Raw genomic sequence first — 13,538 nt, 5'->3', positions numbered from 1 at the left:
AACCGCCCCCCCCCCCCCCCCCCCCCACCTTCCCTTTGACCTTGACAACTTGCCTTTGGAGTTTTTTCACCACCACGACAGACTTCGAATTTTGAGGTTTTGATCAGGCGTAAAAAATTGCCGATTTACAGGATATGACCGGTGACAAAAAAATGAAAAATTTTGCGAACTATTTGGTTAGAGCTTTGCAAACATAGCAGCAAACTACAACAGATCGAACCGTACTACAACACACGTTCACACTTAGACGACAATCAATGTTTAGTTTTGCTTTTTACTCGCTAATGTAAGCTATAGTAGAGCACATGTCGAAACAATGACGTTTCACTGTATGAGCAAGTTGAGTTTCAAAAGGGTTGCCAAACATGGTAGCTCCAATTAGGATAGAATATAGCAGGTGCCAGAAATATACCACAAACTACCCCATATCAGCCACAGAAAGGTGGTGACACCATGCTTTTCCAATGACCCTCAGATCCGTGTTTTTTTACAGATTTTTCAGCCAACATTCACTTTACGTACTAATAGTATAAAATACCAAATAACTCGGCTTATAACTCGTCGCAGAAGTTGTGGCTGGCCTCAGCACCTTACGACGAACGCGATTAGTTTGCTGCGCAACGTTTTAAATCACCATCCATTTAAGACCGATGGCTCGGAATGTTCGTGTCGCGGCTGTGAATCGGGTTCATTGCAAAGCTGTAGACCACCTTTGGCTGTGTTTGTGACGTAAGAAGTTCACCAGATTGAAATACGTAGCTAATCGTCGGCTTTTTTAGGCATTGTTCGCCTGCTTTAAGTATTTACTATTTAGGGAATCCCTGGTAATAGCGTTGTAAAGCCTCGCCGGTCTAGGAGGCTCGCTGTTTGTGGGGACCCAACTGTGGCCTTAGAGGTCAATGGAGGATTTTGGAGCGACACATGTCAAGGATTTATCCAGGGCTTCCTGCCGCCGAGAGGAAAAGCGGCGTTGGGGAAGAGACGAGCATCGCTGACGTAGGCCCCGCATACTGCCCACCGCACCGCAGATTTAGTGAACTACCCAGTTGACAGACGTGAGATAAAACACCTTGGTATCGTCACTGTATTGTATATAGTGCTTAATAAATGTTATAGAGGTGTTCGCATAGTCTATGGCTCTCTCACGGTGTCTTTAGTGATATCAATATTGCACGAGTTTTGTTCTAAATTATATCCACTGAGACCCGGCTAGGAAGTACGAGTCCTGCGCCGGTAATGATGCGAATATAGTGAGTAGTACATAATATAGTATAGGCGTCGTGCTTTTTTAATTATGAGTACAATACTGTGCAGTTATACGTGTTTTGAGCTACAAAATATCACGCAGGGTTCTGTAAATGTAACAGCGTCGCCCCGCCGCCTGCGCCGTCCGTTAGTCGCCAATCAGCGCTCCTAAAATACCTCGATTCTCAGAAACGGGACTGCTACGGACAAGCCCGCTCCAGAGCTGAACGGCCGCTCCTGTGTCAGACACGCAGCCTCTCCTGTCTCAGACACGCAGCCTGTCCTGTGCCGGAAACACGGCAGCCCAAGGGGTGGACGGCTGCTCCTATACTAGACACGCAGCCCGTCATGTGCCGGCATGCGGCCAGTCCTCTGCCGGACACGCGAAGCTTTCCTGTGCCCGAAGACCGCTCCTGTCTCCGACACGCGGCCCCTTCTGTGCCGGAAACCGGGCCGATGCTTTGCCGGAAACGGGCCACCCCTGTGCCGGACATGCGACAGCCCCAGTGATCAAAATAGCGACAATCTAGTGAGCGGCTCACCGCCGCCGCAGTGAGGTACTGGGCCTGCACGTTCCGTTAAGGTGCGGAACATTATGAAGGTACGGTGCGGCTAAAAGCAACGAGTATTTTACGCCTAGGTCTATTGTTATGAGTTTATGGTATATGGCCATCAGGTCTTACGTCCATGGCTGGAACATTTGATGTGCTGTACTTAAATATGCTCATAACAGGTTAGGGGAGAAATATGGGCGGTTATAATATATGCAAGCTGCTCAAATGGTGATGGAGGGTGAATGGGATTTTGAAATCAATCGTTGATCCGAATCAACTTGAAACTCGAATATTTACGAATGGAAAGTATAAAACAAGGTCGTCATGCAACGAAATAGTCGCAGCGCACAAAATTTGAAATGATTGATCAGTCTCGTTGAGCATGGCTCGTTACTCGGGCATTGACCCGTCACCCATGTAGTCCAGGCCATAACATAGGTTATCCAGTGTTACATTTCTGCGGTTCTAGATCGTGGAATACAAATTAGCGGGGAGCGGATTGCAAAATTTGAGTTTTGGGCATCATGGAGGGCCATGAAGTTTTATTTCTGACACTTGGTTATAAACGTAGGCCATATATGTGAAACACCATAGCAATTCTCATCTTCAGGCGATGCAGTTTGTCGCATGAAAAAGAGTGCACAGCTGATAGCAAAGCGGCGGAGAAGATTTTTAGGGAAGGATTAAACCTCGTAACAGTTCTTTCTTCAACACTGGTATTGCCTGAGTATGTAGTGAGATAGTACATGGGCTTTGTTACGTGTCATTTAGGGCTGTGATACAGTCGCTGACCAAAAGTGTTCGTGCCTTTCTCCGTACATGCGACGCCTTAGGTTTGGAGCGACTCGATATGCCGACCAGTCTTAAGCCCGCTACGCCGACCATTGATGCACCGAAAGGGAAAATAGTTGTTAGGAAAAAGCAACTATTATATTATACGAAAAAAACGATTCGTTATATGATATCAGATATATTATATGAAACACACAGATATATTACATGAAATTATTCGATGGTTAAATTGTCTATTTCAGTTCAGAACCCCATACAAGTTTGAAACATTGTTTTATTTCACTTAGTCACTGAGGTGTAGAAAATGATTTTTTAATGTTTATATATATATACATATATATATATATATATATATATATATATGTATATATATACATATATATATATATATACGCATATATATATACATATATATATATATATATATATATATATATATGTGTGTGAACATGTTTATACATCTAACGATATTCAAATATTGGCTTGGCTACTTCTATTTAGCTACAAAAGTTTGTGACGCATATAACGCCTTCTTTGCAGCAGAAAACACTGCTAATAGTTCAAAGAGCAGGGACATTATATTACCTCTATAATGAAATGACTGTGGTAATAACGGTGTATGATCACAGCTAATTTTTTACTAAAGATTAGCTCCTTAGTTCACACAGTCGGGGAAATATACTTGTATCATCTTTAAAGTCTTTAAAATTATTGACAATATTAAATACAAATAGTATGAAGAGATGCAACAATTCACACCGCTCAGCTGTGGTGAGCCGGAGTACATCTCTCAAATCAGTTGTGATGTCACTGGGAAATGAAACAAAGAGGTTTTGTGAGTGATGAAATGTGACATTATTTAACATTATCTCATCTTACCTCCCTCTAATTAATCTAACCTCACATTGCCTCACCTAATCTAACTTACTAATCAAACAGGAAACAGCTGTTACTGATGTATCAGTATTGCTATGAACACGTTGGATTCACGCACAACTTATTGGTTTGATTTTCCAATGAGTCACAAGCAATTTAAAACATTTGATGTTGAACTCAAGTTCCTTCACTTTCATTGTCAGTAAATGATGACAATGTTTCGGAAGCAGGCCGACACAGTGTACCTGTTTTATATTTTTGATACTGTTTCTGGTTTAAAGAAGGTTTTTGTATCCAACTAGGTTTTGTTAACTTAGGTGAATGTCTTGACTATGGTTCATATTCAGGATTATGTAACTTTATTTTCTTACATATGAGTTAAGTTCAAAATACAACAAGTTGTGCTTCTAAGACCATCTGTGGCACAATGCAAGACCGTTCTGGAATCCAGGGTTTTAAATGTCGGCACCTCAGTTTGGATTGGTACTAAATCCATAAACACTTGAAGCCAGCCTGCAAAAAAATCATCCAATTGCCTGGACACCTACACAACGTTAGTATTCGAACCTGATCGTTATGTGTGCCAAACTTAGGGCATACTGTATTTGCTAAGTTTTCAAATGATCCGCTAAGCTCTCAGATGTATGGGGATGTATGCCCTGAAATTAGATGTATGTAAATCAGATGTACGTAATCAGATGTATCAGATGTATGCCCTGAGATCTTTGCATTTTTTGAAAGGTGCCTTTTAGTGTAAGTATTTTTAGTTTCCAATTTTAGAATATTCGTCAAAGACTTGCAAGCAACTACTAAGATTGATGTCGCCCACGCTTGCCTTACGGCGCAGATGACTGTTCTGCTGAGAACCACGGACCACTGACGCCAGCCTGAAATGCCTGAAAGCTGCTGAAGCCATCCAATTTGGTCTGGAGGTGGAGGGAACATGGCCCGAATTAAGCGTGTTTAAGCATATGAAATTATCATGTTGAATCAAGATGAAAAGGCTCGTTAAGTGCAGGAAGCGGCTGATATACCAGATGGGTTTACCCGCGCTGAGAGTGCGGGTAATGGATATGTACTGACACTTTCGCAGGCCCCCGTTGAGGCCGCTCGTGCCTTCTTGAGGGCCCGTGCTGGTCGAACCAGGTGAATTATGTTTTCAGCTACAGTGTTAAAGAACTGTTGTGGTCTGTACGAGCTTGGTGACGTCCAATAGTCTATCTTTTTCCAACAGCCTATCCAACAGTCTGTTTAATTGCCAGCTGACCTCGCAGCTTGGATGCTCATTTGACCGGGTCGCCTTAGTCCATTCTTGTTGAGTTTTCAGTGTTTTTTTCTTATCGAGTCATTCTTCGTTGCGATGCTACTTTTGTCAAGTTTTCGGTTGTGATGAAGGCTGTCTGACCCTGTGGTCGACGTGGCCGGTTTGCTCAAGCCGGACAGTTTGGTGAAGTCAAGGGGGTCACGTGCCGGCCGATCTGTTCCGAAGGGGTAATGCGAAATGTCGAACCTGACCTGGCTTGTAGTTGGAGCCTCTGGTCCATGTGTTTCGTTAACGGATGCTTGATAGGTGCGCCAGGTTATGACTAATCGTCTATGCTTCGGATTTTTTACATTTTCAAAATACTCTCTGATTCGTTCACATTGTATGTCTGATGAAAACACACGCAAGCTGTACAGTTCTGGCGGTCGGTTGACCACATGTGGAGAATGCAAGGCGAACAAACGTGATCCCATTCACGGAGTGTCTCAAGCTCAGGGTATCATTAGCAGGTCAAACAGACACCCACCATATTGTCATAAGATACCTTTATACCCCTTAAAATGGTAATGATGCCGCTCCCTGAACAGACACCGCGTAGGGACGCGCTTTCGCCGACCATGCACTAGGATTTCGTTTTTTTAATTTCTTAGGTGTCGAAGAACTCCAGGATCCTCCTTAAAAAGTATTTACATCACTCCCTAAAACAAAACGGTAGAGGGAGGTGATTTGGCCAACCCTGCACGAAGGGTTTTGGGGAGTATTTTTTCTCAGTGCAAGGCCTAATTTATTAGAAAAAGACCAAACATCGGGAGAATACTCCTTAATTTTGACGCATTTTCAAAATATTTCCAGCGTGTTTAATCTCTTTCAGCCATACCAGCGCACACCACGATCATTGCTAAGGGAAGTGCTCCACACTTGTATGGGTTTTGAGCCGAAATAGCCACATTGAAGATCATTTAGTACGGTTCACATCCCTGCCCTTCTTAGGCCCTAAGCCCCTCTGGTTTCTGAGCTATGCGCCCGTAAAAATGCGCTGACTATTTCGTGCAAACTATTTCGAGTTCACCCAAGCATTCAGGACGCCATAACCACGTCAAAAAATCCTGTAACCCATTGGTCATGCGGCGATCAATACCAAGCAAAATATAATTGTGGAACCGTTCATATATGGCGTTCGTGGGCTCGATCTTCAGATGTCATGGCAGTCAACTGTCTTTCAATGAATGTTGTGCAAGGTATGAGACGCTATCAAACGATGACGTATCGAGGAGCATGTTTACTAAATAGAGAAATCGTGTTGTCTAGAGCAGTCTTTTCCACTTCGGATATCAAAAGTTATAGCGAGCTTATTTCATCATATCAGATGCTTGCTTGAATACCTTCAAAGGTGGAACATTTACTTCAAGTGATCGATATCTGGCGATCACCCGCGGCCTTCGGAGCCCCAGAAGACAAGGTGTCGGTGAATCGGTGCGGCAATCATCTGGGTGGCCACCGTCGGGTCAACATCACAGCCAGACAGCATAGACACCCGGTGTTACGCCTCAGCTCGGGGCCATAGGACATCGAGGACGAGCGTACCTGTTTCGCATCTTGGTCCGGTGAAACCTGGAGGGCAGACGCACTGGCCGGTCACATCGTGGCACTGGCCGCCATGCAGACAGTGGGGGCATCTCTTGTCGCACTGGTCACCGAAGAAGTTGGCCGGACAACCTGGACAAGATCTCTGGTGAGAGAACATAAGCACATAGCTCGTTGTACTTCAAGATGGAGTGGTATTTCGAAAACACAAACAAGCAAAATCATTACAAAACCCTGCTGTGATAAGCTCCAAGGACCATCTCTCCAATTCTATTGCGCTATGGCGAGTCACTTTTACACTGGAGAGCATCGGCATCACCACCAACACACAATTAGTGAGTTGATTATATTCATCTTCGAGTCCAACTTGTCCGGCAAACAATTTACAACACCGTTATGCTGTATCATCTATTCTTATCTTGGGTGTTTAAACTCCTACGTAGTCGCCATTGAAGCGATAACAAGGTCCTAAGGTAATGGAGGGCGACCTTGTCTCGCTTATCTAAAAAGAGGAAAGTACAAGGTCCTAAGGTAATGGAGGTCAGTGTTGACGCGTGCCAAAGTGGGCTTTATAGCGGAAGGGTTTGACAGCAGGTATATCTTGCTGGTACACTACCATAGGCTACAGCATTGGCAGGCGAAGCTCCCTAACGTTGTAATCGATCCGAACGGTGCCAGTCCGGTCTCCCGGACCCACAATACGTTTCTGTTTCGTGTTCTTGCCGCAGAGGTTCGCGGCCAGGAATCTTGTGCTGGAGTTTTCTCGTGTTGCCTGTAAGCTCAACTCGATCGATCCCACCGACGGCTTAGTAAGTGCCTTAATTGCCTTTTGGCAGTATTTCCAGCCGTTGCTGTTCGCATTGCCGAATATGTGCTAGATGGGGTTTTGTAACATACTTCGGTTCCAATCGCACATGTTCCAACCACGTGACTTTCGTATCCTGTTAACTAGCGATTGTGTGACAATGAGATGGTCTTATGTACGGCTGCGAAATGGGACCACAGGGCAGTAGTTAGCTGGAGAGTGTGAAACCGCATATCTCCATGAGACACGACCCGTCAGTGTCTCAGCGATTGGAGACCGCATTTTATGTGTGTGTCGCTGAAGTCGATGGCGATCCGTGGAAATCAACCGTTGCAGCTAGGATAGTTCTCTGTGTCGTTTTGTAGCTACCTGCCACCGCTATTTTAGAGGTGTAGTGTAGAGTGCCGAGGAAGAGTTTGGTTCTGGTCGCAGGGCGGCAGCAATGGAGTGTGCCCTGATGGGGGCCAAGGTCAGTCGGAGTGAGTGGGGAGTTTATCTTTCCTAGTTTTCGCCAGGTACAGCCGATTCGTCATCCGAGGGGGGAGGGGCGAGAGAGGGATTTGTGTTTAGGGAAGTTTGTCCCTTTTCCTGCAGTTACACCAATTATTACGCTCACAGAACTAAATTTTGGACTCCACTTTTGTCCCTTTTCATGCAGTTACAACCGGTTACCAAGCTCACAGAGTTCCCTTTTGGTCTCCATTTTATGTTGAAAACTTGTGTCGTAAAATGCTCCCGTAGCACCTCATTTAAACAGCTGTTCTCGTTTTAAACGATATGTTTGATATTTGTTAGGGTTGAAGGCACTGGAAAGGCACACAGGAATTCCTCTGCTGTTTAACTTTCCTACAAGGTCTTGACCTCGGGTCAGGTCACAAGCGACGTTGATTAAGAACATTGCGCTTTTGAGCACTACCCTGTTTTCTACATGCAGATTAATTTCAACTTGTGTGACAGTTTTTCGAAACTTTTGGGTGCCAAATCTATTCTCATGGGTTCGTAGGCAGCCCGGGCGCCGGAGAAGGACGGGGAAAGGGAACAGATCACCGGTAGCCCGGGCGCCGGACGAGGACTGGGAAAGGGAACAGGTCACCGGCAGCCTGGGCACCGGACGAGGACGGGGAAAAGAGAGCAGATCACCGGCAGCCCGGGCGCCGGACGAGGACTGGGAAAGGGAACAGATCATCGGCAGCCCGGGCGCCGGACGAGGACTGGGAAAGGGAACAGATCACCGGCAGCCCGGGCGCCGGACGAGGACTGGGAAAGGGAACAGATCACCGGCAGCCTGGGCACCGGACGAGGACGGGGAAAGGGAATAGATCACCGGCAGCCCGGGCGCAGGACGAGGACGTGGAAGGAGGGCAGATCACCGGCAGCCGGGCGTCTTACCTCTCACAATGAGTCGAGTTGCAGATAGGTAGATGCGGTAGGTTAGATAAGCCAGCCAGTACACGCCGGCATCAGACACTTGCACGTCAGGTTTATCCAATACAGGGCTTGGTGATAGCAAGACCGGCTGCCTGGGTCGCAGAGGCGATAACACAGGTCATGATGATGCTGTTTACAATGCAGTGGTCTCCGCGCCGGCATTATCGGGACAGAGAATATGACTGGTTGCCCTGTCCCATCCTAGGCGAGATACGCCCCAGACGATTTACGTCGTGATGCAGACAAGGACATGCGTGCACGCGCGCGGCCTAGGTGTCTTCGAAAACCTCGGAAATACCAAAACAGTTGGTCGCTTATGTTCCGGTGCGGGCAATGATGTAAACACAGCCATAGACATCAGTTTTCTACGACGGAAAGCGCAGTTGCTGTCATCTTATCCAACGTGCTACAGCTATGAAGGTGCTGGTATCAGTGCAGTCACCAGCAAAACATTTTCATGTTTAATAAGTTAAGAGCAAGAAGCACGTGAGCTTTATAGATGTATGCGTAAGAACATTCAAAAACGTACGGATGTCAAAACTAGTTAAAAAAGATTAAATTTGAAAATTTCAAGTTCAGCTATTCCATCTATCAGCGTGCGGCTACCATCCCGCATTCTTCGAGAGCGGGGGTGCCATAAGCCTCTGGGACAGCCGATACAAACGACAAAACGACAATACAATACACACGACAATAAAAAACAAACGACAACACATCTCAACAATACAAGCGATAATAAAAATCGGTTCAAACTACTGATGATCCCGTCAGTTTGGAAATTTGCGTTTGATTCGCGGTTAAGTGCGGTGGATAATATAGCCGTCTGTTCCGAACGGCTTGCGTTATGGCCGGCGATATGGGCAAAAGCAGCAATATGGACTCCAAAGTGCATCGCTGTTCGTACTCGCATTCAAGGGGCATATGCTATAGGATTCGGCCGCCCGAAAGCTATCAGCTCCAGGGCATCAATTCTGCACCCGATCGACCGTAACTGACATCCTTATCCCAAAAATTTTGCAGCCATAATTTGATGGGTGACGCACCGTTGTTCCCTGCAATGTGTGATTTACCGGAACAACAGCCTAGGAACTATATCCATGTAAATTTTGGAAAGATCGTGGCTTCAGTGTGTCAAAATTACATCAGCAAAAGGTGCCATGAAGACCGAAGTGTCTACAGATATCGACGTCAGCAGAAAATTCGAGGTGTTCATGAGTGGTGGAATGCAATTGACCCTTGTCTTTTGGCGTTTTATAAGATGAGCGGAAGCCATTGAACCTACCTCACCTTTATTTTAATTATGCTGTAAAAATTATATGCGGACTGCAGCTGCTTGGCCCGGTGGCTTATCGGCGTCATCTAGTATCTGAAGCGTCACGATCACGTAGAGAAATCATGGGATCTTAGATGAAGCAGTCGTGACAATGCTGATGGCGCATTTTATATTCTGCCGTTTCTAAAATATGAATGCTATTTTACTATTATACTAAGTCTAAATTAAAAATACACGGATTGTCACGGCCAAGAACCGCACGCCCCGTCATCCATTTACCCATCTACCTCTGTGTTCACCCACTGTGCTAAACCACCTGGCCACGCGACAGCTACAGCGCACTGTAGAAACGCGGAGACACAACTGTAGTAGTGGCGCTGGGTTTCACTGCACACCTATTTGACTGCGGGCTGTCTGAGGGTCCACCTCCTCGCACCTCTGCTCAACAATTCATTCCAGCCCTTCAGCTTCGGACAGCCCAGACGGCCCCGGTGTCTTACAACCGAAGCAAACGCTGTGACTTACAAACGCCCCGGTGACTTACAACCCTGGTCTTAGCGAATGGCCAATTCCCGACAGAGTACTATGTTAGCTTTTCACCACTCATGTTGATGTCCGAGCGGCTACTGACTCAGGCTGGAGGCCGGTAACAAGAGACACACACGGGTGAGGCGGCACAAATGACGGCGCCAAGTTTTTTTCTCGAATTATCCAAGATGAAGGAAGCGAAGACATTCGCCACCTCGTAGAAAGTTGACAAAATCCGATGTGCATGGTTTTGTACAATTGTACTTTTTACCCCTGATGATTCAGCAAATATGCTCACGCTTGTTACTGACCATAGCACGCACTGCTAATTTTGCGATGACCTGTACCTCTTCCGAACTTTTGGGAGCTGATTGACTCCCCTCTCTGCTACGTGTCCACGCCGTGCACGCCCATTTACCGTCATTCTTACCCCGCAATGACGCACGGACTAGGAGACTCACGTGCGCTGGGGGTGAGATTTGGCATGCATCTGTTAAGAGGCTGTAAGACAAATAGACAAATGGATACGGAAGATCGCAGTATGTGCGATCTCATAGCCATAGGAACGTTTCAAAAAGTGGGGGCCAAGCTCAGGATGTACTTGAGGAACTTTTTCTGGAAAAGGAGCCCGATGACCGGGAGGGGAGGGGGGATAGGGATGGAGGTTGTTATCGCTCTTTTTTCAAACATCATGGCTGTTGTGCTAGATATACCTTTAGAGCTGTTTCTCACTCGTGCACAATCCTGCCTATTCGATCCTTCTGTCGTTTGGCAAATAAGGCCATCCAGCTTCCTTAGATTTTTCTTTCATTTTAACATTGTCTTTCCTGGGGATGCGAAATTCTATGAGCGGGTAGGCATTTTGGGTCATTGAGAAATCATCTGCCTCCACAGCGTAGATTCCAAAATACAGTATGGCCCCCACTTTTTGGATGTAGGCTGGCGATAATTTTGGAAGTGGATTGATGGCTCACAGTGCGACAGATTTTTCATGCGCCTTCATTTCGCTGGCTGCCTTTCAAGAGTTAAGGCTCGTCGCAGCATTTTAGGCGGAAACAAATTCGGTGGCTTGAAACTGCCAGAAACAATGTGACAAAAGCCACAAAACTGGAGATTCCCTTTTGAGAATCAAGCCACATAATAGCGCCCATCTGTCATATGTTAATTATCTGGGAACTGCTCCTGTCTGCCGTGTGTGGAACTGCCCTGATCCGGGTGTCTCCCACATGACTGGCTGCGAACTGATCGTATGGCTGCTTTGTTGCGTACTTCTGGATCAGCGTTACCACTACGTGGTGTATGAAACATGTGTTGGACACCTGCAACAGTGCCTTTTTCAGAATTATCTTTCCTCACACCGCACCATCGCAGAAAAATAGCCTCCGGGAAGCTGTATGCCTTAGATACGAGTTGGCGCAACGGACACTTCATTGCCTACGACTATACGACTTGATTTGCTTTTGTGTGCAGGCAGGGGCGTACACAGAGCCTTGCCGAGGGGAACACAAGGTTGACAAAAGCCCATCTTATGGTGATCCCCCCCCCCCCGATCAATCTCCCCGGATATAGCCTACTTGTTAACAAGTAGCACGGCTTTCTTCGTTTTATTGTTATGTTTACCTTGTAACTATAACAGAAATGAGGAGCTGCCGTGGGCTCAACTCGGTATTTTGAGGTCAATAACCTGCAGAAATCAGGCGTAGAAAAACTGCATGGAAGAAACCACAGGCGCTCTTAATTTACAATGGTTAATTGACTCTTTCTAAACCGATAGAATTCACATGTTTTGTCAAAATGTTGTATCTGGGTACTACAGACATTGAGGACATCGCGAAGGCAGATTGTAGATCGATATGTTTGAACCAAATTTGAAGATGAAAATTTGATTGCAGATCGAGTGGTCACCAATGTCCATTAACATGGCCAAGCCATGCTTGTCTGAAAATGTTCACCATTCAGTCAGAATCGATTAGTGATACAATTTATGTAACGTGTTTTTTTAACATGCGCGCTCGCAAATCTTTGCAACAAAACCTCGACACCAGGCGTTGCGGTCTCCAATGTCCGCGGAGCTTTAGGCCAGTAGCTAATAATTAGCCGTGGCCCACCGGTTGACGAAAATGATGACGCTTCTGAAATGCTTACCTTTGAACACTCTAATCGACTAGCAATACAAGTTATGTGGCCTATTTTTGAGCATGCGCATTCGAAACTTGGAAACACAAGCCTCAACCACAGGCGTTGCAGTTTCCGTAGCCGCGCAGCGTGGGTCTACCAGCTAATATTAAGTTGTGGCTAAGAGTGGACGAAAATGACGACGTTTCTGAAAAGCATCTTCTAACGCATCATGACATCAGATTTTGTATTTAGAAGGCAGTCTGAGCGCATATTTCACGTGTGCAATTTTTAGACTGATGGAAAGAACGGATTGGCCCTTAAAGCATCTCGAAGTGGGGCTGGAATCTGGTGGTTGAACTGGAAGAACGAAGGTAAAATCTCTATTTTCGTTTTTGCAGCTGTTTATCTGTCCAGAAGACAGATTAACTTGGCGCTCGCCGTCTGGTGGCACTGGCAGTGGCCGAAACTTTTCGGTTTTACGGAAGTTGCAACCCAGACCATTCTTGTCCTTGCTCTCGAGATTGCGGGCGGGCATGTTCAAACCATTTGATGTTATTTGTTTCAATAATACATTCTGGAAAAATGAGTGTTCTCGGGCAAACATGGCATGACCTTGCTCGTTTTTTAAGCTCATTTTGACCCACCTTATTCAACAATAATGAGACACCCCTTTACCCAACAATAATGAGACCCCGTATTTCCTTCCGGGCAAGCAGTCTCTCGAGTAGAACGCCAGGTGCACATCACCGTTTCCGGTCAAGGGCTGTAGGGTCATTCCGTCCCAACGCGAAGTGTCCTCTGGCTATCATTCTGGTGGCACGGGGCGGGATTTCCTGGTCGATCCGGAGGCGATGATAAGGATATATCATATTCACATTGTTCCCCTCCCTGATACGGGAGGCCTTCTGATCCGCGCAGTTGGCCCCGGATCGGTATAGTAACCCTCACTGACGCAACAACATCCATGATCACCGTAGGTAGTCCGATAGTTGTCACATAGACCCCAGTTCCGTGTTTTTCTGTGTTCTTCAGAGATACTGAGTTCTCCCTGACTGTAGACTGTAGATGAAA

At 46.1% G+C, this 13,538-nt stretch overlaps 1 protein-coding gene across 3 annotated transcripts in view; it reads right to left on the bottom strand.

The window, feature by feature from the left end:
• The window catches only part of LOC119109281 (receptor-type tyrosine-protein phosphatase mu), a 103,209-nt gene that overhangs the window by 59,769 nt on the left and 29,902 nt on the right, over window positions 1-13,538 (bottom strand). For 2 of the 3 annotated variants that reach the window (XM_037232874.1, XM_037232875.1), the window contains 2 exons: window positions 8,510-8,640; window positions 6,316-6,447 (listed from right to left, as the gene is read on the bottom strand). In XM_037232874.1, coding sequence (XP_037088769.1) covers window positions 6,316-6,447; window positions 8,510-8,640 — 263 coding nt within the window. The remainder of the gene's footprint in view (window positions 1-6,315; window positions 6,448-8,509; window positions 8,641-13,538) is intronic. The other variant, XM_037232876.1, reaches the window with a different exon arrangement.

This window comes from Pollicipes pollicipes, unplaced genomic scaffold (genome assembly GCF_011947565.3).
Source record: "Pollicipes pollicipes isolate AB1234 unplaced genomic scaffold, Ppol_2.1 Scaffold_7231;HRSCAF=8579_pilon_pilon_pilon, whole genome shotgun sequence".
NCBI classification, from domain to species: Eukaryota; Metazoa; Arthropoda; class Thecostraca; order Pollicipedomorpha; family Pollicipedidae; genus Pollicipes; species Pollicipes pollicipes.
Note: the sequence above shows the minus strand (reverse complement) of the source record. Positions and strands in the feature narration are given on the sequence as shown.